Source organism: Staurois parvus, unplaced genomic scaffold (genome assembly GCF_062004578.1).
Source record: "Staurois parvus isolate SC_StPar_1 unplaced genomic scaffold, SC_StPar_1.0 ptg000541l, whole genome shotgun sequence".
NCBI classification, from domain to species: Eukaryota; Metazoa; Chordata; class Amphibia; order Anura; family Ranidae; genus Staurois; species Staurois parvus.
In genome coordinates, this window is record NW_028318337.1 from 1,782,658 (window position 1) to 1,803,369 (window position 20,712).

At 38.3% G+C, this 20,712-nt stretch overlaps 1 protein-coding gene across 1 annotated transcript; it reads left to right on the top strand.

Annotated features, from left to right (window-relative positions):
* The first annotated feature begins 691 nt into the window (after positions 1-691).
* AMH (anti-Mullerian hormone) lies at positions 692-19,472 on the top strand. The gene is made up of 5 exons (XM_089690731.1): positions 692-1,082; positions 1,192-1,370; positions 2,109-2,229; positions 7,268-7,430; positions 18,508-19,472. The coding sequence occupies exons 1-5, from the start codon at positions 692-694 to the stop codon at positions 19,400-19,402; spliced, it is 1,749 nt and encodes a 582-aa protein (XP_089546857.1). The 3' UTR covers positions 19,403-19,472.
* Positions 19,473-20,712: the final 1,240 nt, after the last annotated feature.

Below are 20,712 nucleotides of genomic sequence, written 5' to 3' on the forward strand. Positions count from 1 at the left end.
ACAGATTTTTCTAGTACCTCTCTACTCCACATTACATATTATCTAATTATGTAAAATATTGGCTAATTGTAATTGACTTGTTTGTGTTCACAAGAGTTCAAAACTGGTGCTCAAGGTTCAGTTCTGTTACAGCTTTGATGTCAGTAGAAAAGCATTGTAGTCCACAGGCTGAAATATCCAATCTTTCATTAAGCAGATGTCTCTGAAATCTCCCCATTTGTAATAACCAGTTATACATGTGCAGTTGGTCTTTTCTGGCATTATAACAAGTTCCTCAATAGATGTATTGTTATCCTGGCCACATTCAAGGTCAAGGTACAGGAGATTCTTTCACAGGGGCGGAAGAGTAAAAATAAATTCCTAGGGATCCCATTCCATCTGTATTAACAAAATACACACACACATGGGAGAACACAGTTTGGGAATATACATCCCCCAGGTTGTTCAAGGTTTTCAAACTATTCACAACACTGGAACTTCCCTCCCTTCTGCACATGATTTGGCAACATCTTCTCAACAGAATAATTAGGAGTGAGATGGTACCACTACTCAGGAAATACTAGGCTATCTAACAGCAACTGGTCTTCTTCAAAAGATGTCTCTGACCCCGTATGCTCTGGAAGAAACAGGGTTAAAATAGTGGTACAGTCAAGGATACTTACAATTCTATTAATACTTTTTCAACGGAGTAATGGGGATTTTATGTGCTGTGTGGTGGTTTTTGTTTCCCCTAATGTGTCAATCACTGCCCAGCAACGTTGGCACGAGGGACATAGCAGAAAGTATGGTGGAGAAGAAAAATCATGTGCTACCAGTAGAAGTGTTATACTCTGAGCAAAATGAGACAGAATGTGAAGCATTGGCAGGAACAAGCTGGGGTAACCTGGAGACACATGGGCTCCTTAGGGAGTATGAGGCTGGCTTTCTGGATTCGGTCAAGCAAGAGTCTTGGGGACAGTCACACTTGTTTGGCATATGCTTAGAAGACAAGCAGTCCACAGCGTTAATAGCTACAAAGCAACTTGCAAACTTTCTTGCAGATCCTCAAGGAAGACAATTGGTGATCATGCATCTTAAAAAAGGTATTCTCTTTTTTGTTCTCTTATAAAATAAAAAAAGCACATAATTGTCATTTTTAAAATGCTGCATTAATATTAGTAACTAATATACTTTTTTTTTTCTCACCTAAAGTGAAATGGGAACTTGGAGTCAACATGCATTTTCATGGAAGCGTACAGGAATACATTTCTCCCATCCTTCAACACTTGCATTTACTAATAGGAGTATTTTTTCTTGATACCCGCAAGCTTCCTGTGAGCCATCTTCAATCCAAGATCAGAATGTCAGGAGAAGCTTTCCCTCAACCACAAGTAGGTATAGACAATTTAATAAAACATTTATTCAGCTGGGAATACTGTATGTGTAAATGTTGAACATCATGTACACTCAATTGTTGCTAATATAATGTTATATCTAGAATAAGCATGGACAGTATGTAGCTTTTAGAGCTGGTGGGACATGTTGGAACTTGTAGATTTTCTGTGGTTGAAGCCACTATATGGATAAATGTTTTTTAAAATGGTGAAGCCACTATATGGCTAAATGGTTGTTAAAATGGTGAAGCCACTATATGGATAAATCGTTGTTGAAATGGTGAAGCCACCATATGGATAAATGGTTGTTAAAATGGTGAAGCCACCATATGGATAAATAGTTGTTAAAATGGTTAAGCCACGATATGGATAAATGGTTGTTAAAATGGTGAAGCCACCATATGGATAAATGGTTGTTAAAATGGTGAAGCCACCATATGGATAAATGGTTGTTAAAATGGTGAAGCCACCATATGGATAAATGGTTGCTAAAATGGTGAAGCCACCATATGGATAAATAGTTGTTAAAATGGTGAAGCCACTATATGGATAAATGGTTGTTAAAATGGTGAAGCCACTATATGGATAAATGGTTGCTAAAATGGTTATGTGAATTACTATTATTATATATTATACTAAGATGTTATTATAATGACTGTAACAGGTTATTATTGTTTAATATTTTTTGCTTGTTAAGACAAAGCTGAACTTTTGATGAAAGCACTGTATTTATAGGTTGTCTGCATGTCACCAGAGACTCGCTATCTTGTTCTCAAACTCAGTGGAACAGTTAAGAGTGTTGAGTCGGGGGACCTACAGCTCCACATCTCCTTTCATATGAAACAATATCCTGAGGGTAAGGAAGCAAAAAGAATAACAAGCTATGATTTCAGTTTAAAGGAAGCACATGAAAAAAAGGAGGAAAAACCCTGTTTGCTGGCTTGTTTTTAAAAATGTCCAGGGCAGACATTTGTATCCCTACTCACTATCTAGCTAGTCAGTGAAAGGAAGCTACTGTTTGGCATGCCTGTTCCAGTTCAGTGGAATACTAGGTAGTAAAATTAGATTTAGGGTGATGAACCCAGGGTCTGTATATTTAAAAAAAAAAAGTCAACAGTGGCAGCTTCCATATTTCTTTCTTTACAAGGGCACTTTAAAAGGCTAGTCCAACTAATATTGATATTTTAGTGTTTGGAAGCTCCTGGAGAGGTAATACCTGTGAGTATTAACACCAAAGTGACGCCTATTTTGTACAACAGTACTGTATCTGTACATCATTTTAGTTTCTTGTTGAGCACTCCATGTGTCATCAATACCAAGATTAGCACCTTTGGTCACTGGATCTGGCCTGTCTTTTCTTACCTTCTGCATATTACGATTGGACCACCACAATGTTGTGTGGTCTCATTAACCAATAGTGAAGGGTGGGATTTGGTGGATCAAAGCCGGTGATCACAGAAACTGCTAGCTACTTGCATATCAGAGCACCTCAGTAATCAGGGCTCAAAAAATGATTTACAGATAATCAGAAATTACATGTAGGCACCTAGATATATGGGACACTAACATTATGGTAAGGCCCACAAGTCAAATATAATTTAATCCATGCAATAGCTGTTATATATTAAGTGCAGTCACTCCAGCTTTTTTTCCATTCAGCATTGAATTTGCTCAACTAATTTAATGAAGGGTAAGCCACCCAATTAGAAATGTTTCTGATAAAAGGCACTGTAAAAAACAGCAATTTTATCAGAAAGAAAGATATACATCTGTAAAATGTTTGTGAATAGTTAACTTGTGTGGATTCTTTTGTTTTCAACAAAATTAGACTTAGGCTCCATTCCTATCTGAGCGTAGCATTTTTTAGGGTTTTTGTGCATATTTTACCGTGATTTTTGCATGTTTTTGCTTCAGCATTTCCATCTGCTTTTATTTCTTTTTTTATTGTTATTATTATTATTTTTATTATTAATATTAATAATTTATTATTTTACTATTTATAAATTAATTATTTTATTATTTAATATTTTTTGATAGGCTGATGATAATAATAATAATAATAATAACAATAATATTAATAATAAATGAATAAATAACTGTTAAATAAATACACAAGTAAATAAAAATAATCATATATAAATGCTATGTAATAAAAAAATAAGTAATAATCAACCCCTAACCTTAACCCCCTAACCCCTAAAAATATATTAAATTATTATTATTAATAATAATACATTTAAAAAATACACAAATAAATAAAAATAATCATAACTAAATACTTGTAATAATAAATTAATAATAATTAACCCATAACCTTAACCCCCTAAAACCTAAGAAAGTTGAAAACCAACAACAACAACAACCAAACAAACCAAACAACAACAACCAAGCAAACAAACAAACAAAACAACAACACCAACAACGGAACACCCAAACAACAACCAAACAAACAAACCAACAACAACCAAACAAACAAATAAACAAACAACAACCAAACAAACAAACAAGAACAACCCTAACCATTTTTATAAGTTTAAGGGTTAATTATTATTTATTTTACATTTATTTATTCATATATAATTACTATTTTTTTTAAAACATATTTTCATTTGAACAGAAAATCGCGTAAAAACGCACCAATTAAGCATTTCTATTCTTTTCTATAAGAATAAAAACATGACAAAAACGTGCATATCTGCCCAATTTGAGCTACAAAAGTAGCTCCAAAACTTTTTTGAGCTTCAGGCGTCCTACTTCAGGTGAATTGGAGTGGAGATGTGAACCATCTACATAGAGTAATATTGATTTTTTTTCCCCCCTGAGCGTTTTGGAGCTCTGCACTACAAAATGCTCAGGTGTGAATGAAGACTTATAGTTTAAAAGGTGTCAAAGGTTAAGTTAGCACTTACCTGCTGTAACCAAAAATTCAAAAAGGCTATAGGTTGTAGTTCAATTTCATAGTTTGGCCTAAGGGTTAAGGTAAAAAAATAGGAACAGGGTCAGACATTAGGATTCAACTAAAGTAGACCTCGCAACCCACAACAATTAAGGGCTTTATAGTAGCCAATTCCCATCTTAAATAATTATGGAGGAAAAAAAATGTTTCTTGTTCCCCAGTTTCCAGTTGTTTTGCCTAGGTGAGAGTGATGTCACCAAGTATATTAGCAGGATCCTGGGAAAGTCAAGGATCCTATTCCTGCATTGTACAGGAGTGCCTTCTTGTGAGATTTGGGATCCTCAGCCTAGGTGAGACAGCCAGAAGCAGAATTCCAAAGTAAATATTGTTTTTACTTTGAGTAATAGTTTTTTTAACCCCAGAAATATATGATGTAATGGGTAAAGAGTGCGTGTGTACACGAGGGGGGGTCTACTGTAAAACCCTTAGCAGCTGCAAAAAATACTGTAAGGTCCACCTCAATTGTTAAAAGTTATTTTTAGTGTTAAGTAGTTAATTAAAGAAAATTGAACTGTACTGCGCCAAAAACTAACATTTACCTGGAACAGATTCTTGTTTTTTTATCAAGTTGTCTTCTTATATCTCGAAATTAAATTATAATATCTGCCTCCACTATAAAATTGTTTATGCTTTTTGTTTAGATAAATGGCATTAAAATATATGTACTTGCAGGCTTATAGTATACATTGTAAATGATTGTAATGTTTATTGTATATTCAACTTAATAATGTATAGGTTTCTGCTGTTTTGGTTATAAGTATAAGGAAATGTACCTTTAGAGCCATAAATCAGATAACCCCTCTTTTTAATCCATTCTAGATGAAATGCAGCTAAGGTTTTATTGATGTTACAGACAGATCAAGTCCTCCTCTTTCTTCCATTATAATAAGTGGCCCTTATATGTTAAAGCACTAGTACTAATGGTTTTAAATTGCCCAACAGCCATCAATCAGTTTTAGGCATATAGGTTGTAACTGTTTTGTTTCTTAATCTGAATGTGGGAAATAAACAATGCTTGCTCAAAGATCCTGCAGAAAAGATCTGTATAGGATTAAATGAACAAAAGCAAACAAGGGTGCACTCCCATCATGCATTACTGCGGTACACCATGTGTTTATTGGGGCAGCACAGTGGCTAAATGGTTAGCACTTCCGCCTGGCAGTACTAGGGTCGTTGGTTCGAATCCCAACCACGGCACCACCTGCCTGGAGTTTGCATGTTCTCCCTGTGCCTGTGTGGGTTTCCTCCGGGTACTCCGGTTTCCTCCTACACTCCAAAGACATACTGGTAGGTTAATTGGATCCTGTCTAACTTGGCCCTAGTATGTATATGTATGAATGTACGTTAGGGACCTTAGATTGTACACCCCTTTAGGGTTAGGGACTGATGTGAATGTACAATATATATGTAAAGCGCTGTGTAAATTGACGGCGCTATATAAGTACCTGAAATAAATAAATAAATAATACATAATCAAATAGATATATACTCACAAACCAAAGGAGAATAAAAGCAGAATAAGTAGTCCGCAATGGCAGTCAATACAATGCTGTGCCCTAATTAGGAATAAGCTGATGCGTTTCGGGGAGACGAACCCCCTTCTTCAGAGCTATATATATAATTTGATTAGGATATTTGATAGTTCCATCAAATATCCTAATCTTCCCAAACCATTTCATAGTATACTGTATTTCTACCACAATGAACAATTATAAATAGTCATGTTATATTTCATGATTAAAAAAAAAGGAAAGAAAAACATCAGAAGCATCAATCCAACATAAACTTAACTGGGGCGTCATATTTCAATATATATATAAACATGATTGTAAACCCATTAGTCCTATAATCCACCAAACATGAACCCTTTTGGTTAGTAATATTATAAAACAGAATTCAAATAGTTTATAATTACTGCAATAGTGATCTAGTGATATATCAGATTTGTTGGATTTAAATACACATTGATTGGTTAACATATTGTGCAGACTTTGGCTTTTGATGTGCATTTGAGATACAGCTGATGATGTGCAATTTGTTTAAAATTTGTCAAGTTACATTTAGGCTACGTTCACACTAGCTTTGTCAGCAGGCGTCAGACAGGCGTTTGGGAAGCGTTTTTAACGCTTCTCAAACACCTATGAAAATTCTGCACATGGCAGCACACAGTGCTGTTCACACTGAAGCAATAGCATCGCGTCAAAACTTACGCCTCGTGTCCAGTCAGGAGGAGTTGAAGCCTCCCATTCAAGTCTATGATGCCGCCCCACAAACGCTTGGCAAGCATTTGTCGTGCGGTTGCTGTATGGTTGCGGAGCGTTAATACCATTTAACTTCATTATAGGCATTTGTGGTGTGGTTTTAACACTTGGCAAACGCCTCAAACACGCCTCAAAACCTTGCATGGGGCATTTGGGGAGCGTTTGCGGAGCGTTAAAAACGCTTCCCAAATGCCTGTCTATCATTTGTCAAACGCTATAGGGGTGTTTGGCAAGAGTTAGAATTAGTCAAGTGTGAAAGAGCTCTTACTTTTAGATAATATGGAAATATTTATTTTTACAATTGTATCTACATGCAGTTAAGATAACTGGATTTTAGCTATAAAATAAAATATACTTAGATGAATGGTGGTAGTTATAAACACAATGGTCTATTTAATTAGTGATGTATAATATTCTCTACTTAATAGGTCCATGATAGTTTAAAATTAGATTTATTTGTTCAGTAAAAAGTACTGAACTTTGATACACAAGATCTACTACAGGAATAAGATCTTTGTTTCCATTTGCAACCTGTTTTGAAACATTAATATTTATTGCTAAGGACAATCTTGACACATTTCTGCACTTTATCTTCTGACATATGAAAACATTGACTTGTATACCATGGAATGTATATTTCTTCACTCACTTTGTCTTACAATGTCTTATGTGGACAGGACTTACAGTTTCAGCTGCTGAATCAGAACAGTACTTGTTTGGTATGGATGAAAATTGTTTGACCAAGATCACACCGGTTATATTTATGATTGTAGGCCATCATGCCCAGGCTGCAGTCTATCCATCCATCATACAGTCTGATCGAAAAAGACCAAGTTCCAGGTGTGTATAAAAGACCATTGCCTCCATTATCTTTTTCTCTAGTGACGTTATTTTGTAAGACCACAGGGTTCTCCTTATTTGTATACTTACATAGCAAAGTAACTATAGCATAGATACATCTGTCTATAAGCTGTTCTGTAAAGAAATATTTGCTGCTGATAAACTGAATATTGATTCAATATTCAAAATAATGAATTTGCTTGTTTATTATGTATTGGCTTAAACATCAGTAATGGTAAAAGTTTGTCTGGGAAGCCAGTGCACCTAGAAATAAGTACTGATGCCTATTTTTTAAACCTTCCAGTGTCTGCTGTTCATAAGTTGGACTGATCAGCTTCTAAATGCATTAATTTGTTCACCCTTGTAATAAATAAACAACAGTAATGCCTATAATCTCAAAAGAAATGTAATCAGTTTGATTAAAATTAACTTGTGCTATTTCTTAATTAAACAAAAATAATAGGTATGCTGCGCGCAGGCATCACATGGTCATAGTTGTCTTTGAAGCCCCTCAAAAGGCCTATGCAAATATCAGGTTTCCGAAAACTGCGCCATGTGACAGTACTTGGGCCAGGCAATTGGCAGCTCAGGAAGGATGGAGACATTCAGGAGCACAATTAGTTTTCTCTGCAGTGTTTATAGAAGAACTCAATAAATACATATTATGTATTTGTTAACATTGTTGAATATATTCTAAAATACTATGGATGCTGGCACCAAGAGCTGGAAAGGAGGCATTTCATAAATTGCAGGAGGAGCAAAATACAGGAAGATAATCTATGTGATTATGTTCTTTTATATCGTAAGCAGGCAGATGAAACATGTAGTGCTGATGGATTGGCTGAGCAGAATTGGAAATATTTTGGAACGCAAATCAGTTATATGTGTTTCAATATGGCGTTAAGTTGTTTGGTTGGAGTTCCACCTTAGTTTTTTTTAATTAAATTGGTGTGGAAAAAATAAAAGAGCTACCATTGCTTGCTGGTTTTTAAAGTTATAGACTCTGGGGCTGTCATCCAACCTGATCCTGAATTTTCTATCAAGTTACTGATGTACTTGGAACAAGCATGGAGCCAGAGAAGTGTAGAAAATCTCAACTAAATACTTGTTCCAGGTCAGTGGCTCACAAGTGTCATGGAATTTAGTTACAACACAAATTCTTTGAAAGAATTGATTAGTGGCTCCTAATTGCTCTTATCAGTATCCTTGTAGGGAGTGAACAGACAAGCATGCTAGGCATGTTTCCAAGGCTGCTTTAACCACTTGCCCTCCTGAGGATTTACCCCCCTTAATGACCAGGCCTCTTTTTGTTATTCGGCGCTGCACTCAACTGATAATTGCGCGGTCATACAATGCTGTACCCAAACGAAATTTACATCCTTTTTTTTCACACAAATAGAGCTTTCTTTTGGTGGTATTTGATCACCTGTGCGCTTTGTATTTTTTTTACACTATAAATAAAAAAAAACACAAATTTTTAAGAAAAGTGATATTTTTTACTTTTGGCTATAAAAAATATATATTAAACTCAAGGTTAGTCATAAATGTAAGCCAAAATGTATTCTGCTACATGGTTTTGGTAAACAAAAACCCAATAAGTGTATATTGATTGCTTTGTGTGAAAGTTACAGCGTCTATAAACTATGGTATAGATACTGCAATTTCCACCATTTTGTGCTTTACAGTGCTGCACTAGTTTAACTGACAATTGCGCGGTCATGCAATATGGTACATAAATGAAATTTACGTCCTTTCTTTCAGTGGTATTTGATCACCTGTGAACTTTTTATTTTTGCCGCTATAAACAAAAAAGTTTTGAAAAAAAAATATTTTTTCATTTCTGTCATAAAAAATATCCAAAAAACTCAAATTTCGCCATAAATTTAGGCCAAAATGTATTCTACTACATGTTTTTGGTAAAAAAAATTCCCAATAAGTGTATATTGATTGCTTTGTGTGAAAGTTATAGCGTCTACAAACTATGGTATAGATAATGGAATTTACACAGCTTTTACTTTCTGAATGATCACATTTCTTGAGGTGCTAAAATACCAGGATTGTACAAACACCCTCAAATTACCCCTTTTCGGAAAGTAGACACCCTAAGATATCTGCTGAGAGGCAGATTGAGTCCATGGAAGATTCTTTTTTTTTTCCACAAGTTTCTGAAAAATGCCAAAAACATTTTTTTTTTTACACAAGGTTTTCATTTAAATTATATATTGCTCACACAAGCCATGGATATCTGTGGAATTACACCCCAAAATACATTCTGCTACTTCTACCAAGTATGGGGATACCACGTGTGTGAGACTTTTTGGGAGCCTAGCCACATACAAGAGCCTGAAATCCAATGACCACTTTGAAAGCCTAAAGGTGCGTAACTACTTCATTTTACTTCCTCACTACCTATCACAGTTTCAGAGGCCCAGAAATGCCAGGATAGCACCCCCCCCAAATTACCCCTTTTTGGAAAGTAGACACCTCAAGGAATTTAACAAGAGGCATGATGAGTATTTTGCAGATCTAATTTTTTCTCACAAGGTTTTGAAATAATAAAAGAGAAAATGTTTTTATTTTTGTTTTCTTTCTTCATTTTCCAAAAACTTGTGGCAACAAATGAGATCTGCAGAATACTCACCATGCTTCTTATCAAATTCCTTGGGGTGTCTTACTTTCCAAAAAGGGGTAATTTGGGGGGGGGGTTTGGTGCTATCTTGGCATTTAACGTCCTCCGAAACTGTGATAGGTAGTCAGGAAATGTAATGAGGAAATAAAGCCCTTTAAAAGCCTGAAGGTGCTTATTGGATTTTGGGGTCCTGTACTTGGCTAGACTGCCAAAAAGTCTCTCACATGTGGTACCCCCAAACTCGGGAGAAGTAGCAGAATGTATTTTGGGGAGCAATTCCACATATACCCATGGCATGTGAGAGCAATAAATCATTTAATTGGACAATTTGTGTAAAAAAAATGTATTTGTTTTATGTTATTTTCCAAAAACTTGTGGTAAAAAAAATTAATTCTTTTATTGATTCGACATGCCTCTCAGCAAATAGTTTGGGGTGTCTACTTTCCAAAAAGGGGTCGCTTTGGAGGGTGGAGGCATTTTATTCCCAGCATTAGAAGTTTATGCCACACATCATTCACTCTTCTAACCACCTGAAGACCAAGCCTTTTCTGACACTTTTTGTTCACATGAAAAAAATCAGTATTTTTGGTAGGAAATTACTTTGAACCCCCAAACATTATATTTTTTTAAAGCAGACACCCTAGTGAATAAAATGGTGGGTCCTGCAATTTTTTATTGCACAGCGATTTTTCAAGCGCCAATTTTTAAAAAAAAATACACTTTTTTTACTTTTAATGCACAAAAACACAATATATTGGCCAATTATTTGCTACAATATAAAAGATGATGGTATGCTGAGTAAATAGATAGGCAACGCTTAAAAAGCCTCACTGCCCTTGATCTGATGTTTGCGGCGATACCTCACATGCATGGTGCAACCGCTGTTTACATACAGACACAGGGTCAACGCTTGCGCATGCGGGAGGGGGGTCGAGGGTGCTTTTTTTTTAGTTATTTTGATTTTTTTTCATTAGTTTTACACTGTCCCTTTCATTTTTATTTTTATTTTTTTTTATCACTTTTAATGCTAATCACAGGGAATGCAAATATCCCCTATAACTTCAATGGGCATTGTCATATATTCTTTTTTGAGAAATCTGGGGTCTATCAGACTCTAGATATCTCCTCTGCCCTTACATTATCTAATCTCACCAAGATCGGTGTAATCAGACGGTTTCGCAATTTACAAATGGCACTGTTTATATCCTGCGAAACTGAAGTGATGAAATGATCGTAGCTTCCGGTCTCTTAGACTACAGATATGATTGGCACCATTCCGGTCTCCAATCAGATCTATGGTCAGTTGGCAGAAAAACAGGCTGCATTCTCAGGTTCCCCTGATAAGCACGGGATTGCCTGAAAAGGCCGTGGAAGGCAGCGTGGGAGGGGGGGGGCATCATCTCCCGCTGCTTGTAAAAGCAATCATGCAGCTAATTAGCCACTAGGATATCTTTTACATGAAAGAAGATCGCTGGCTGAAAAAAATGATACCAGGATGATATCTGCAGCTGTAGGCATCATCCTGGTATAACCATTCAAAGTCCAGTGATGTACCAGTATGTTGCTGGTCCTTCTTGGGTATATATGCTATGTTCTCTTATTGTCTTTTGTATGCAGCCTGTGGGCTGAATAAAAAAAAAGAGAAGAAATCTCTGCCAGAAAAAGTGTGTGGTATGCTCATCATTAGAATATACCGCCCTGCATCCACCCACTTCTAATAGTGGGCACACATTAGATCACACAGTGCCACATGCGCCAATTCCAAGATTGTACAAATGTCTAAATAGTGGCACGCATGAATAAAAATTGTCCACGTATAAGTGGTACCACATATGGAAAAAGGATGACACCAATCCCAAACTATCTTGTCACTACTCCCCATGTAGTCTGGGCATCCAGGGGGCTCCACGTGATTATCTTTTCCCTCGTAAATCTGAAACTTATATGTATAGCATGTTGCCCTCTCACAAGTCTTATACATCTTGACCCCATATCTGGCATGCTTGCTGAGGAGAAATTGTTTGAAAGCAAGGCGACCAGAAAAATTAATGAGGGACTCATCAACGCAGATGTTTTGCTGGGGAGTATAGATCTCTACAAATTTTTGGTTAAGGTGATTTACGAGGGGCCGAATTTTGTGGAGTCGGTCAGATTCAGGGTCACCCTGAGGACGACAGAGTGTGTTGTCGTTGAAATGCATAAAACACAATATACTCTCATATCTATGCCTGGCCATGGCAGCAGAGAACACGGGCATATGATGAATCGGGTCTGTGGACCAATACAACCACTATTCATTTTTTTTAGTAATGCCCATGTTGAGGGTTAGGCCCCCAAAAAATTTAAATTCGGAAACTGCAATGAGTTTCCATGCGAATGGCCTGGCAAGGTTTGAATTTGACTGCGATAAATTGTTGTGCATAAAAATTGCTTTGCTCCACAATCAATGCATACTGATCTTCCATGAAAACAGCTCATAAAAATCTAATTACATTTGTTGTTTCCACCTGAATTCCAGGTTGGGCAGTGAATGGGGGAAGTACGGGTGTTGATTCTGTGAACACTGCGGTTTTGTGTGCAATGTATTAGGTGACAGTGACCTACTGACACTGCACTTGGTGGGGGAGAAGGGGGGGGTAAGCGTAGGGGCTAAACGCAGGTGCTGGCAGGTGCCGGGGCTGATTCCGCTGCATTTTTGGAGTCACTATACTAATGTGAACGCTGGTATAGTGCTGATCTGATCAAAGATATTGATCCGTTCAGACACTATACTAGCAATGGTGTATGAGCGTGTTCCTGGCAATCAAGGGGTTAAATGTGATGACTGGTGTACTGACGGGCAATCTGACGCTATCAGGGAGGGGCGTAAAAACCATGGGAGCGCAATTCACGTATATATGCATGATTTTGCACACCCGTGCCGCCCTGTAGCAGTTTTTCTGCTACAGGGAGGTCAGGAAGCAGTTAAAAAAGCCGTTAGTGTTACGACACTGCGTTACATTAACTGACAATTGCGCAGTCATGCAACGCTGCACCCAAATTAAATTTACATCCTTTTTTCCACGAATTGAGCTTTCTTTCAGTGGTATGTGATTGCCTGTGCGTTTTTTATTTTATGCGCTATAAAAAAAAAAAGACCGACAATTTTGAGAAAAAAACTATATTTTGGACTTTTTGCTATAAAACATGTCCAGTAAAAAATGTTTAAATCAAATTTAATCATAAATTTAGGACAAAATGTATTCTGCGACATGTCTTTGCTGAAAAAAATCCAAATACGTGTAAATTAATTGGTTTATGTGAAAGTTATAGCGTTTACAAATGGCAGTATAGATACTGGGATTTTTTTTATACTAATAATGGCGACGATCAGCGACTTATGGTGGCAATCAGTGACTTAAAGCAGGACTGCGGTGGGCATTTTTACACTGAGGGGGAACTGATTTGGTGTCACTGACATCCCCAGTGACACCAATACAGTGATCAGTGCAAAAAAAAAAAGCACTGACACTGTACTCTTGGGACTGGGGAGGAAGGGGTTAACATTTGGGGGGCAATCAAAGGGTTAACTGTGTGATGGGAGTGTTTTACTAGGAGCAGGGGGTGTGTACTTCAATGTAAGCACACTGATCGGGATGGCTGTCCTCAGCCATCTTGATCAGTGTGCCCAAACTGACAGGAAGGAGGGCTGCATTTGTAAACAATGCAGCCCTCCTCCCTGTCGGTGTTTGCCGGTAATCACCGGGTGCTGGTGGGTAATCACCGGCTGGGACCCGGTGATTGACACCCAGGGGCCGCGATAGGTGGCATGGGTAGGGAGGTCAAGCGCCTCGTGCGTGCCCCCTACCCGGACATGCAAAATCACGTATATATACGTGATTTTGTGTAGCGGGCCCGCCCTGCAGCAGTAAAAGTACTGTGGGTGAGCCTTAAGCGGTTAAGCTGTAAAAACGCTCTAACGCTGAAAAACACTGTTATATGGTGTTTATGAGCGTTTTTGATCCTCAAGCTTGTGTAGGAGTATAGTTTTGCTAAAAGACGCAAATGTTGAAAAATGCTAAAAACGCTAATGCAAAAAATCTAAAAACCGTGAACAAAATTTTTACAGCTAACACTACTAGTGTTTTTATAGCGTCCAGTGGGTATGAGGCCTATTTGCACCAAATGCTGAAGACTGTTATTAGTGGGGTCTGGTTAGACATACTGTCATACAGGCTCCAAGATGTTTCTACTGACTCTTTAATCCTCATGCAGTTCACACTCAAGGATGTACAGTGGATATAAAAAGTCTACACACCCCTGTTAAAATGTCAGATTTCTGTGATGTAAAAAAATTCGACAAAAATAAATAATTTCAGAACTTTTTCCACCTTTAATGTGACCTATAAACTGTACAACTCAATTGAAAAACAAACTGAAATTTTTTAGGTGGAGGGAAGTAAAACTAAAAAACTAAAATAATATGGTTGCACAAGAGGGCACACCCTCTTATAACTTGGGATGTAGCTGTGTTCAGAATTAAGCAATCACATTCAAAATCATGTTAAATAGGAGTCAGTACACACCAGGGGTGTGTAAACATGTTATATCTACTGTAACTAAACACATAGATGTGAATGCTATAAGGTTTAGGTTGTGGGGGTCAGAGCTATCTGGTTATATAGTGATTTATGCTGGGGACAATAGTATTTAGCAGACAGATTTGGAAAGAAGTACTGTATGCACAGTATGGGAATCTCTATATGAATAATATAAAACGTCTTATGCGCTGCCAAGGGAACAATGCCCACCCTAAATTCTGAAAGCACCAAAAAGTGTCCTAACACTCAATTGGCCAATTAACAAATGAGGAGTGCTGCTACTAAATAATCCACCCATCTAGACTCAATTGTAATAAGAAAGCTGACAAACCATTTAAATTGAAAAATAATAAATGCCTAGCAGAGCCTTACTCAAAAGACTGTAAACACAATAATCTATTAGTGTATTTGTTTGTGAAATCAATAAGAAATGTGTTCAAACTGAATAATGTAAATAAATAAGATCATGAAGGTAAATCAATAAATACCCGGCTGACCTGCTAGTCTCAGCTGTGCGAACAAATCTCAATATAATGCCTTAGATGAAAAAAAGTGAACAATAGAACACAGTCCCAAAACAACTGAAACTTCCAAAAAAATCCCAAAGAAACCCCCACCCGCATCCGGTGTGTATATGAAGTGATACAGTAATAAATCTTCTTATACATAGAAATTCTCTGTGCATAGTGCTCCAATTAGTGCTCCCCCTCCAGATCCCACTCACCACAGATAACTGACCACCTGGAATGGTCCACTATGGCAATATCCACTATGGAGTCTGTCATCAGTGTATAGAGGTGTCAAGACTACACAGATGGCCAACTTTCCTGCAGAAGAGCACTGCAACATCTTATGCAATATTTGACCTACCATTCCAGGTGGTCAATTATCTGTGGTGAGTGGGGCTGTGGAGGGGGAGCACTAATTGGAGCACTACGCACAGAGAATTGCTATGGATAAGAAGATTTATTAATGTATCACACTTAATATTCACATTGGATGCAGATGGGGGTTTCTTTTGGATTTTTTTGGAACTTTCAGTTGTTTTGGAACTTTTATATGTTTGCACATTATTGGGACTATATATATATATATACACACAGTGAGGGAAATAAGTATTTGATCCCCTGCTGATTTTGAATGTTTGCCCACTCACAAAGAAATGGTCAGTCTAAAAATCGAATGGTAGGTGTATTGTTTCAAAAGAAATGCATGTCTAACAAATTATAAACTGATTTGCATGTTCATGAGGGAAATAAGTATTTGATCCCCTGCACAAAACATGACTTAGTACTTGGTGGCAAATCCCTTGTTGGCAATCACAGAGGTCAGACGTTTCCTGTGATTGACCACCAGGTTTGCACACATCTCAGGAGGGATTTTGGCCCACTCTTCTTGGCAGATCCTCTCCAAGTAATTAAGGTTTGGTGGCTGACATTTGGCAACTCAAACTTTCAGCTCCCTCCACAGATTTTCAATCGGATTAAGGTTTGGAGACTGTCTAGGCAACTCCAGGACCTTAATGTGCTTCTTCTTGAACCACACCTTTATTGCCTTGGCCATGTGTTTTGGGTCATTGTCATGCTGGAACACCCATCCACGACTCATTTTCAATGCCCTGGCTGAGGGAAGAAGGTTCACACCCAAGATTTGACGGTACATTGCCCAGTCTATCGTCCCTTTGATGTGGTGCAGTTGTCCTACCCCTTAGCAGAAACACACCCCCAAAGCAGAATGTTTCCACCACCATGTTTGACAGTCGGTATGGTGTTCTTGGGGTCATAGGCAGCATTCCTCCTCCTCCAAACACGGCGAGTTGAGTTGATGCCAAAGAGCTTGATTTTGGTCTCGTCTGACCACAACACTTTCAACCAGTCCTCCTCTGCATCATTCAGATGTTCAGTGGCAAACTTCAGGCAGGCCTGGACATGTGCTTTCTTGAGCAGAGGGACCTTGCGGGCACTGCAGGATTTCAATTCTTGTCGGCGTAGTGTGTTACCAATTGTTTTCTTGGTGACTGTGGTCCCAGCTGCCTGGAGATTATTGGCAAGATCCTCACGTGTAGTTTTGGGATGATTGCTCACTGTTCTCACGATCATTGACACTTCACAAGGTGAGATCTTGCATGATGCACCAGACCTAGGGAGACTGACAGTTGTTTTGTGTTTCTTCAATTTGTGAATGATTGCACCAACTGTTGTCACCTTCTCACCAGGCTGCTTGGCGATAGTTTGGTAACCCAGTCCAGCCTTGTGTAGGTCTACAATCTTGTCCCTGACATCCTTGGACAGCTCTTTGGTCTTTGCCATGGTGGAGAGTTTGGAATCTGATTATTTGATTGCTCCTGTGGACAGGTGTCTTTTTATACAGGTAACAAAATGAGATTAGCAGCACTCCCTTTAAGAGACTGCTTCTAATCTCAGCTTGTTACCTGTATGAAAGTCACCTGGTAGCCAGAAATCCTGCTGAATGATAGGGGATCAAATACTTATTTCCATCATGAACATGCAAATCAGTGCATCATTTGTTAGACATGCATTTCTTTTGAATTTTTTGTTGCTATTCTGTCTCTCAGTGTTACAATACACCTACCATTCGATTTTTAGACTGATCATTTCTTTGTGAGTGGGCAAATATTCAAAATCAGCAGGGGATCAAATACTTATTTCCTTCACTGTATATATATATATATATATATATATATACAGTATACACAGTTTCATGGCATTGTATATGTGCTATTTTTGTCGTTTAAGCACCTTGTATTTACATATTGGTTTATTTAGGATTTAGTCACTGGGGAAGAGGGATATAATTGCCAGCCCACGGGGCATTATAGCACATGTACATTTGTGGGGACTCTTTGTGCAGTAGGAGTTCATTCATTCATTTATTAATTATTTAAAGTAGTTTTTGGGAGAGGCAGCACAGCAATTTTTCTGCTTGCACTCACATTTGTTCACAGTACACATTTGTGATTTTGCTAGCAGCAGCCAGTCTAATTGATTAGTCCTCTGTGCAGGTTATACTCACACAATATAACACAGTGATCAGTAAAAAAATGACAGTCCCACATGGCAGTGAAAAGTCCCACTAAACATAAAAAAGTGATAGGAGATCCTTCTGTACGCTCACCTCCACGAATTGTCCAATCGGTCAGAAAAGCATTCAATCCAAATCCTCAATCCTCTGTATGTCAAGGCTGGCGGGCATCACCTCCTCTACATATCAGGGCTGTTGGGCATCTCCTCCAGACAGTATCCAACTCAGGAATGTGCTCAAATGTAAAGAGAGGAGCTTCTCATAGCGCAACCAATTTTTATTTCACAGACAAATAAATAATAAAACCACACTCACATACAAATCCAGGGCTATGAACCCTCATAAGACATGACACATAGGATAAACAAAGATGATGGTGATTGTCGCCATACCGGAAATTACGTCATCATGTTGACTATACGACTATATGCTATATGATTATTATTATACAGGATTTATATAGCTCCAACAGTTTGCTCAGCGCTTTACAAAATAAAGGGAGACAACACAGCAACAATACAGTTCAATACAAGAGGGTTAGGAGGGCCCTGCTCTTTGGAGCTTATGATTGCTATGAAAGCAAACAGAATTCCAATTAGAGAAGCATAGGACCACCTAATAATTTTCCTAGGGGGGCCCGTGATCCATAGTTACAGTATTATACTGTAAAATGTAAACCAGACATCTTTTAGGGGTCAGCATGCTTCCAAAAATTGCCATTTTACTGCAGTGTACAGTCACTGAGATCCTAACCCCTTCCTATGTACTGCTCACGAAGCAAATATCTCCTGTGTGACTAATACTAAATACTATGTTATATTTGCAGGATGCAGTCTAATCAAATAGTGGTTCCATCTAAGAAAAAGGACGAATTTTTAGAAACACTGTCTCACTTCTCAACACTTTTGATGGCATCTAATGGAAAAGCATCTTCTACTATTCATCTTCCACTTGATCCTGATGATGACAGTGCTGGTGACCTTCGACCTCAGCTTTTCAATGTTACAGAAACTGAGGCTTTGGAATGGTTGGTCGAATCTCAGGAACCTCTTGTTCTTCTATTTTTACCTGGCAGCAAAGATGTACTGGCTAGCAGAATTCAAGGTAGCTTGAATGGAACATTGCTAGAAAAGATAACAGAAAAGATGCAAGTGGTACTAGAAGACTTGAAGGAAATTCTCTCAACTGCTGAGCATATTCAAATTCTTCAGAAACTTTTAAATTCTTCCTATGGTTATTTTAACATTAGTTATTTGCATGGGGGAGAGGAGAAAGTACCACAGTTGGCTGAAAGTAAGCATAGGAAACTACATTCTCTGATGCTTCTTAAAATGTTACAGACAGTTCGAGCTTATTGGCAGGACCACAAAAAACTTTCTCGCCAAAACCGGGGAGCAGATCTAAAGCCTTATTGTCGCTTGCAAGAGCTTACCATCAACTTAAAACCTTACGCAGAATACAAGGATATTCATTTTCCTGAAGAAATCAACATAAATAACTGTGTGGGACCATGCCGTTTTCCACAGACCACTCAAAGTGACTATCAGGCGCATGTTATTCTGCTTATCCAACTTCAAGAGAGAAGGCAGTCTGTCCTTGACCGACCTCCGTGCTGTGTCCCTGTACAATATCAAGAACAATGGCTTATGGTAGCACACGAGAATGGCATTAAGCTTCAGCTTTATCCCAACATGGTTGCAAAAGAATGTGGTTGCAGATAATGACATTAATGTGAATTGTACACATTTATGTCACAAAAGCAACTTCTTTATAAAATATATATATATATTATGAGAGCAGGGAAGGTGTTGAAAACATTTGTAGTTCCAGCATAATTTTCCAAGTGTAGGCTAGAATGTGAATGAATAAATGACTAGTTTGCTGGGCAATATTTCTACTTTTTCCTTCCTTCCTGTGTACTACTGTAAAAAAGTTGAGATTTTCTCTTGATCAAGGGATTTGCTGCATCCTGAATAACATATTTCTTCACAAATAGTGCTCTTGATTTTATTTCTTTAAGTATGTCAAATATGTTTTATAACCCACATTTCTGTTCATATCTACATGTAACCAGCATTTGCATAAGTATTAAGTTCAGTACACACAAGCCATAAAAGGGAGCATTTGTTGCTGAAGTCTGCAGAGCACCGTACAAAGTGAAAGTTGAAAAGTTTGGTTCACATAGAATTTTGCCAGTGGTATGTAGGCCAAGCCTGAATCTATAGGCAAATTAACTTATATCATTCCTCCTAAAGACTACCTCCCATCCAAAACCTCCCTTTAAAGTGTATGTCCACTTTTGCAGTTACAGTTGGGAACACTATTTGTTTTGTGTTCCCATTCACACAGCTCACAACAGTGGCGTCCCTAGGCGGGTGTGGGGGGTGGGGGCCGCATCGGGTGACACCATCACAGGGGGTGCAGGAGCAGGATGCCAGTAGAGCCACTGGGCCCTGTGAAGGTCCTGGCCAGTTGGGGTGATCCTGGATTCCCAGAACAGTAACAGCTGCCCCCAGTGTAGCAGTAAAATGAGTATCCCGTGAAGATATGTATCCCCTGAAGCAACTGCACATGTGCCGGTTTCAGGCCAAAGAAGCCAATTGCCAACCTCCGACTTTAGCACAAAGCTGCCACAGTTAACCCCTTACAGGCTGTAAACTGCTGAAGCTGATCCCGTGGATCACTATGGGTTGCAAGATCAGTTAACCCCGTATAGGTTAACTGATCTTGCAACCCATAGTGATCCGGGGTTAACTGATCTTGCAACCCATAGTGATCGGCGGGATCAGCTTCAGCAGCTTGCAGCCTGTAAGGGGTTAACTGTGGCAGCTCTGTCCTAAAGTCGGAGATCGGCTTCTTCGGCCTGAAACCGACACATGCGCAGTTGCTTCAGGGGATACATATTTTCATGGAATACTAATTTTACCGCTACACGGGCACCACTCTTTCCTCTCTGGAGGGGTGACAACCCTAGGGACGCCTCTGACACAGCATACCTAAAAACAAAAAAATCTTTCTTAACTTTCTAGGC

What these genes read in the sequence shown, in the direction of transcription:
- AMH (XM_089690731.1), top strand. Translation starts at nt 692, where the DNA reads ATGGGGATTTTATGTGCTGTGTGGTGGTTTTTGTTTCCCCTAATGTGT. An exon ending in TATGAAACAATATCCTGAGG is followed by an intron (nt 2,230 to 7,267) that starts GTAAGGAAGCAA and finishes TTATGTGGACAG; the next exon opens with GACTTACAGTTTCAGCTGCT. An exon ending in CGAAAAAGACCAAGTTCCAG is followed by an intron (nt 7,431 to 18,507) that starts GTGTGTATAAAA and finishes TTATATTTGCAG; the next exon opens with GATGCAGTCTAATCAAATAG.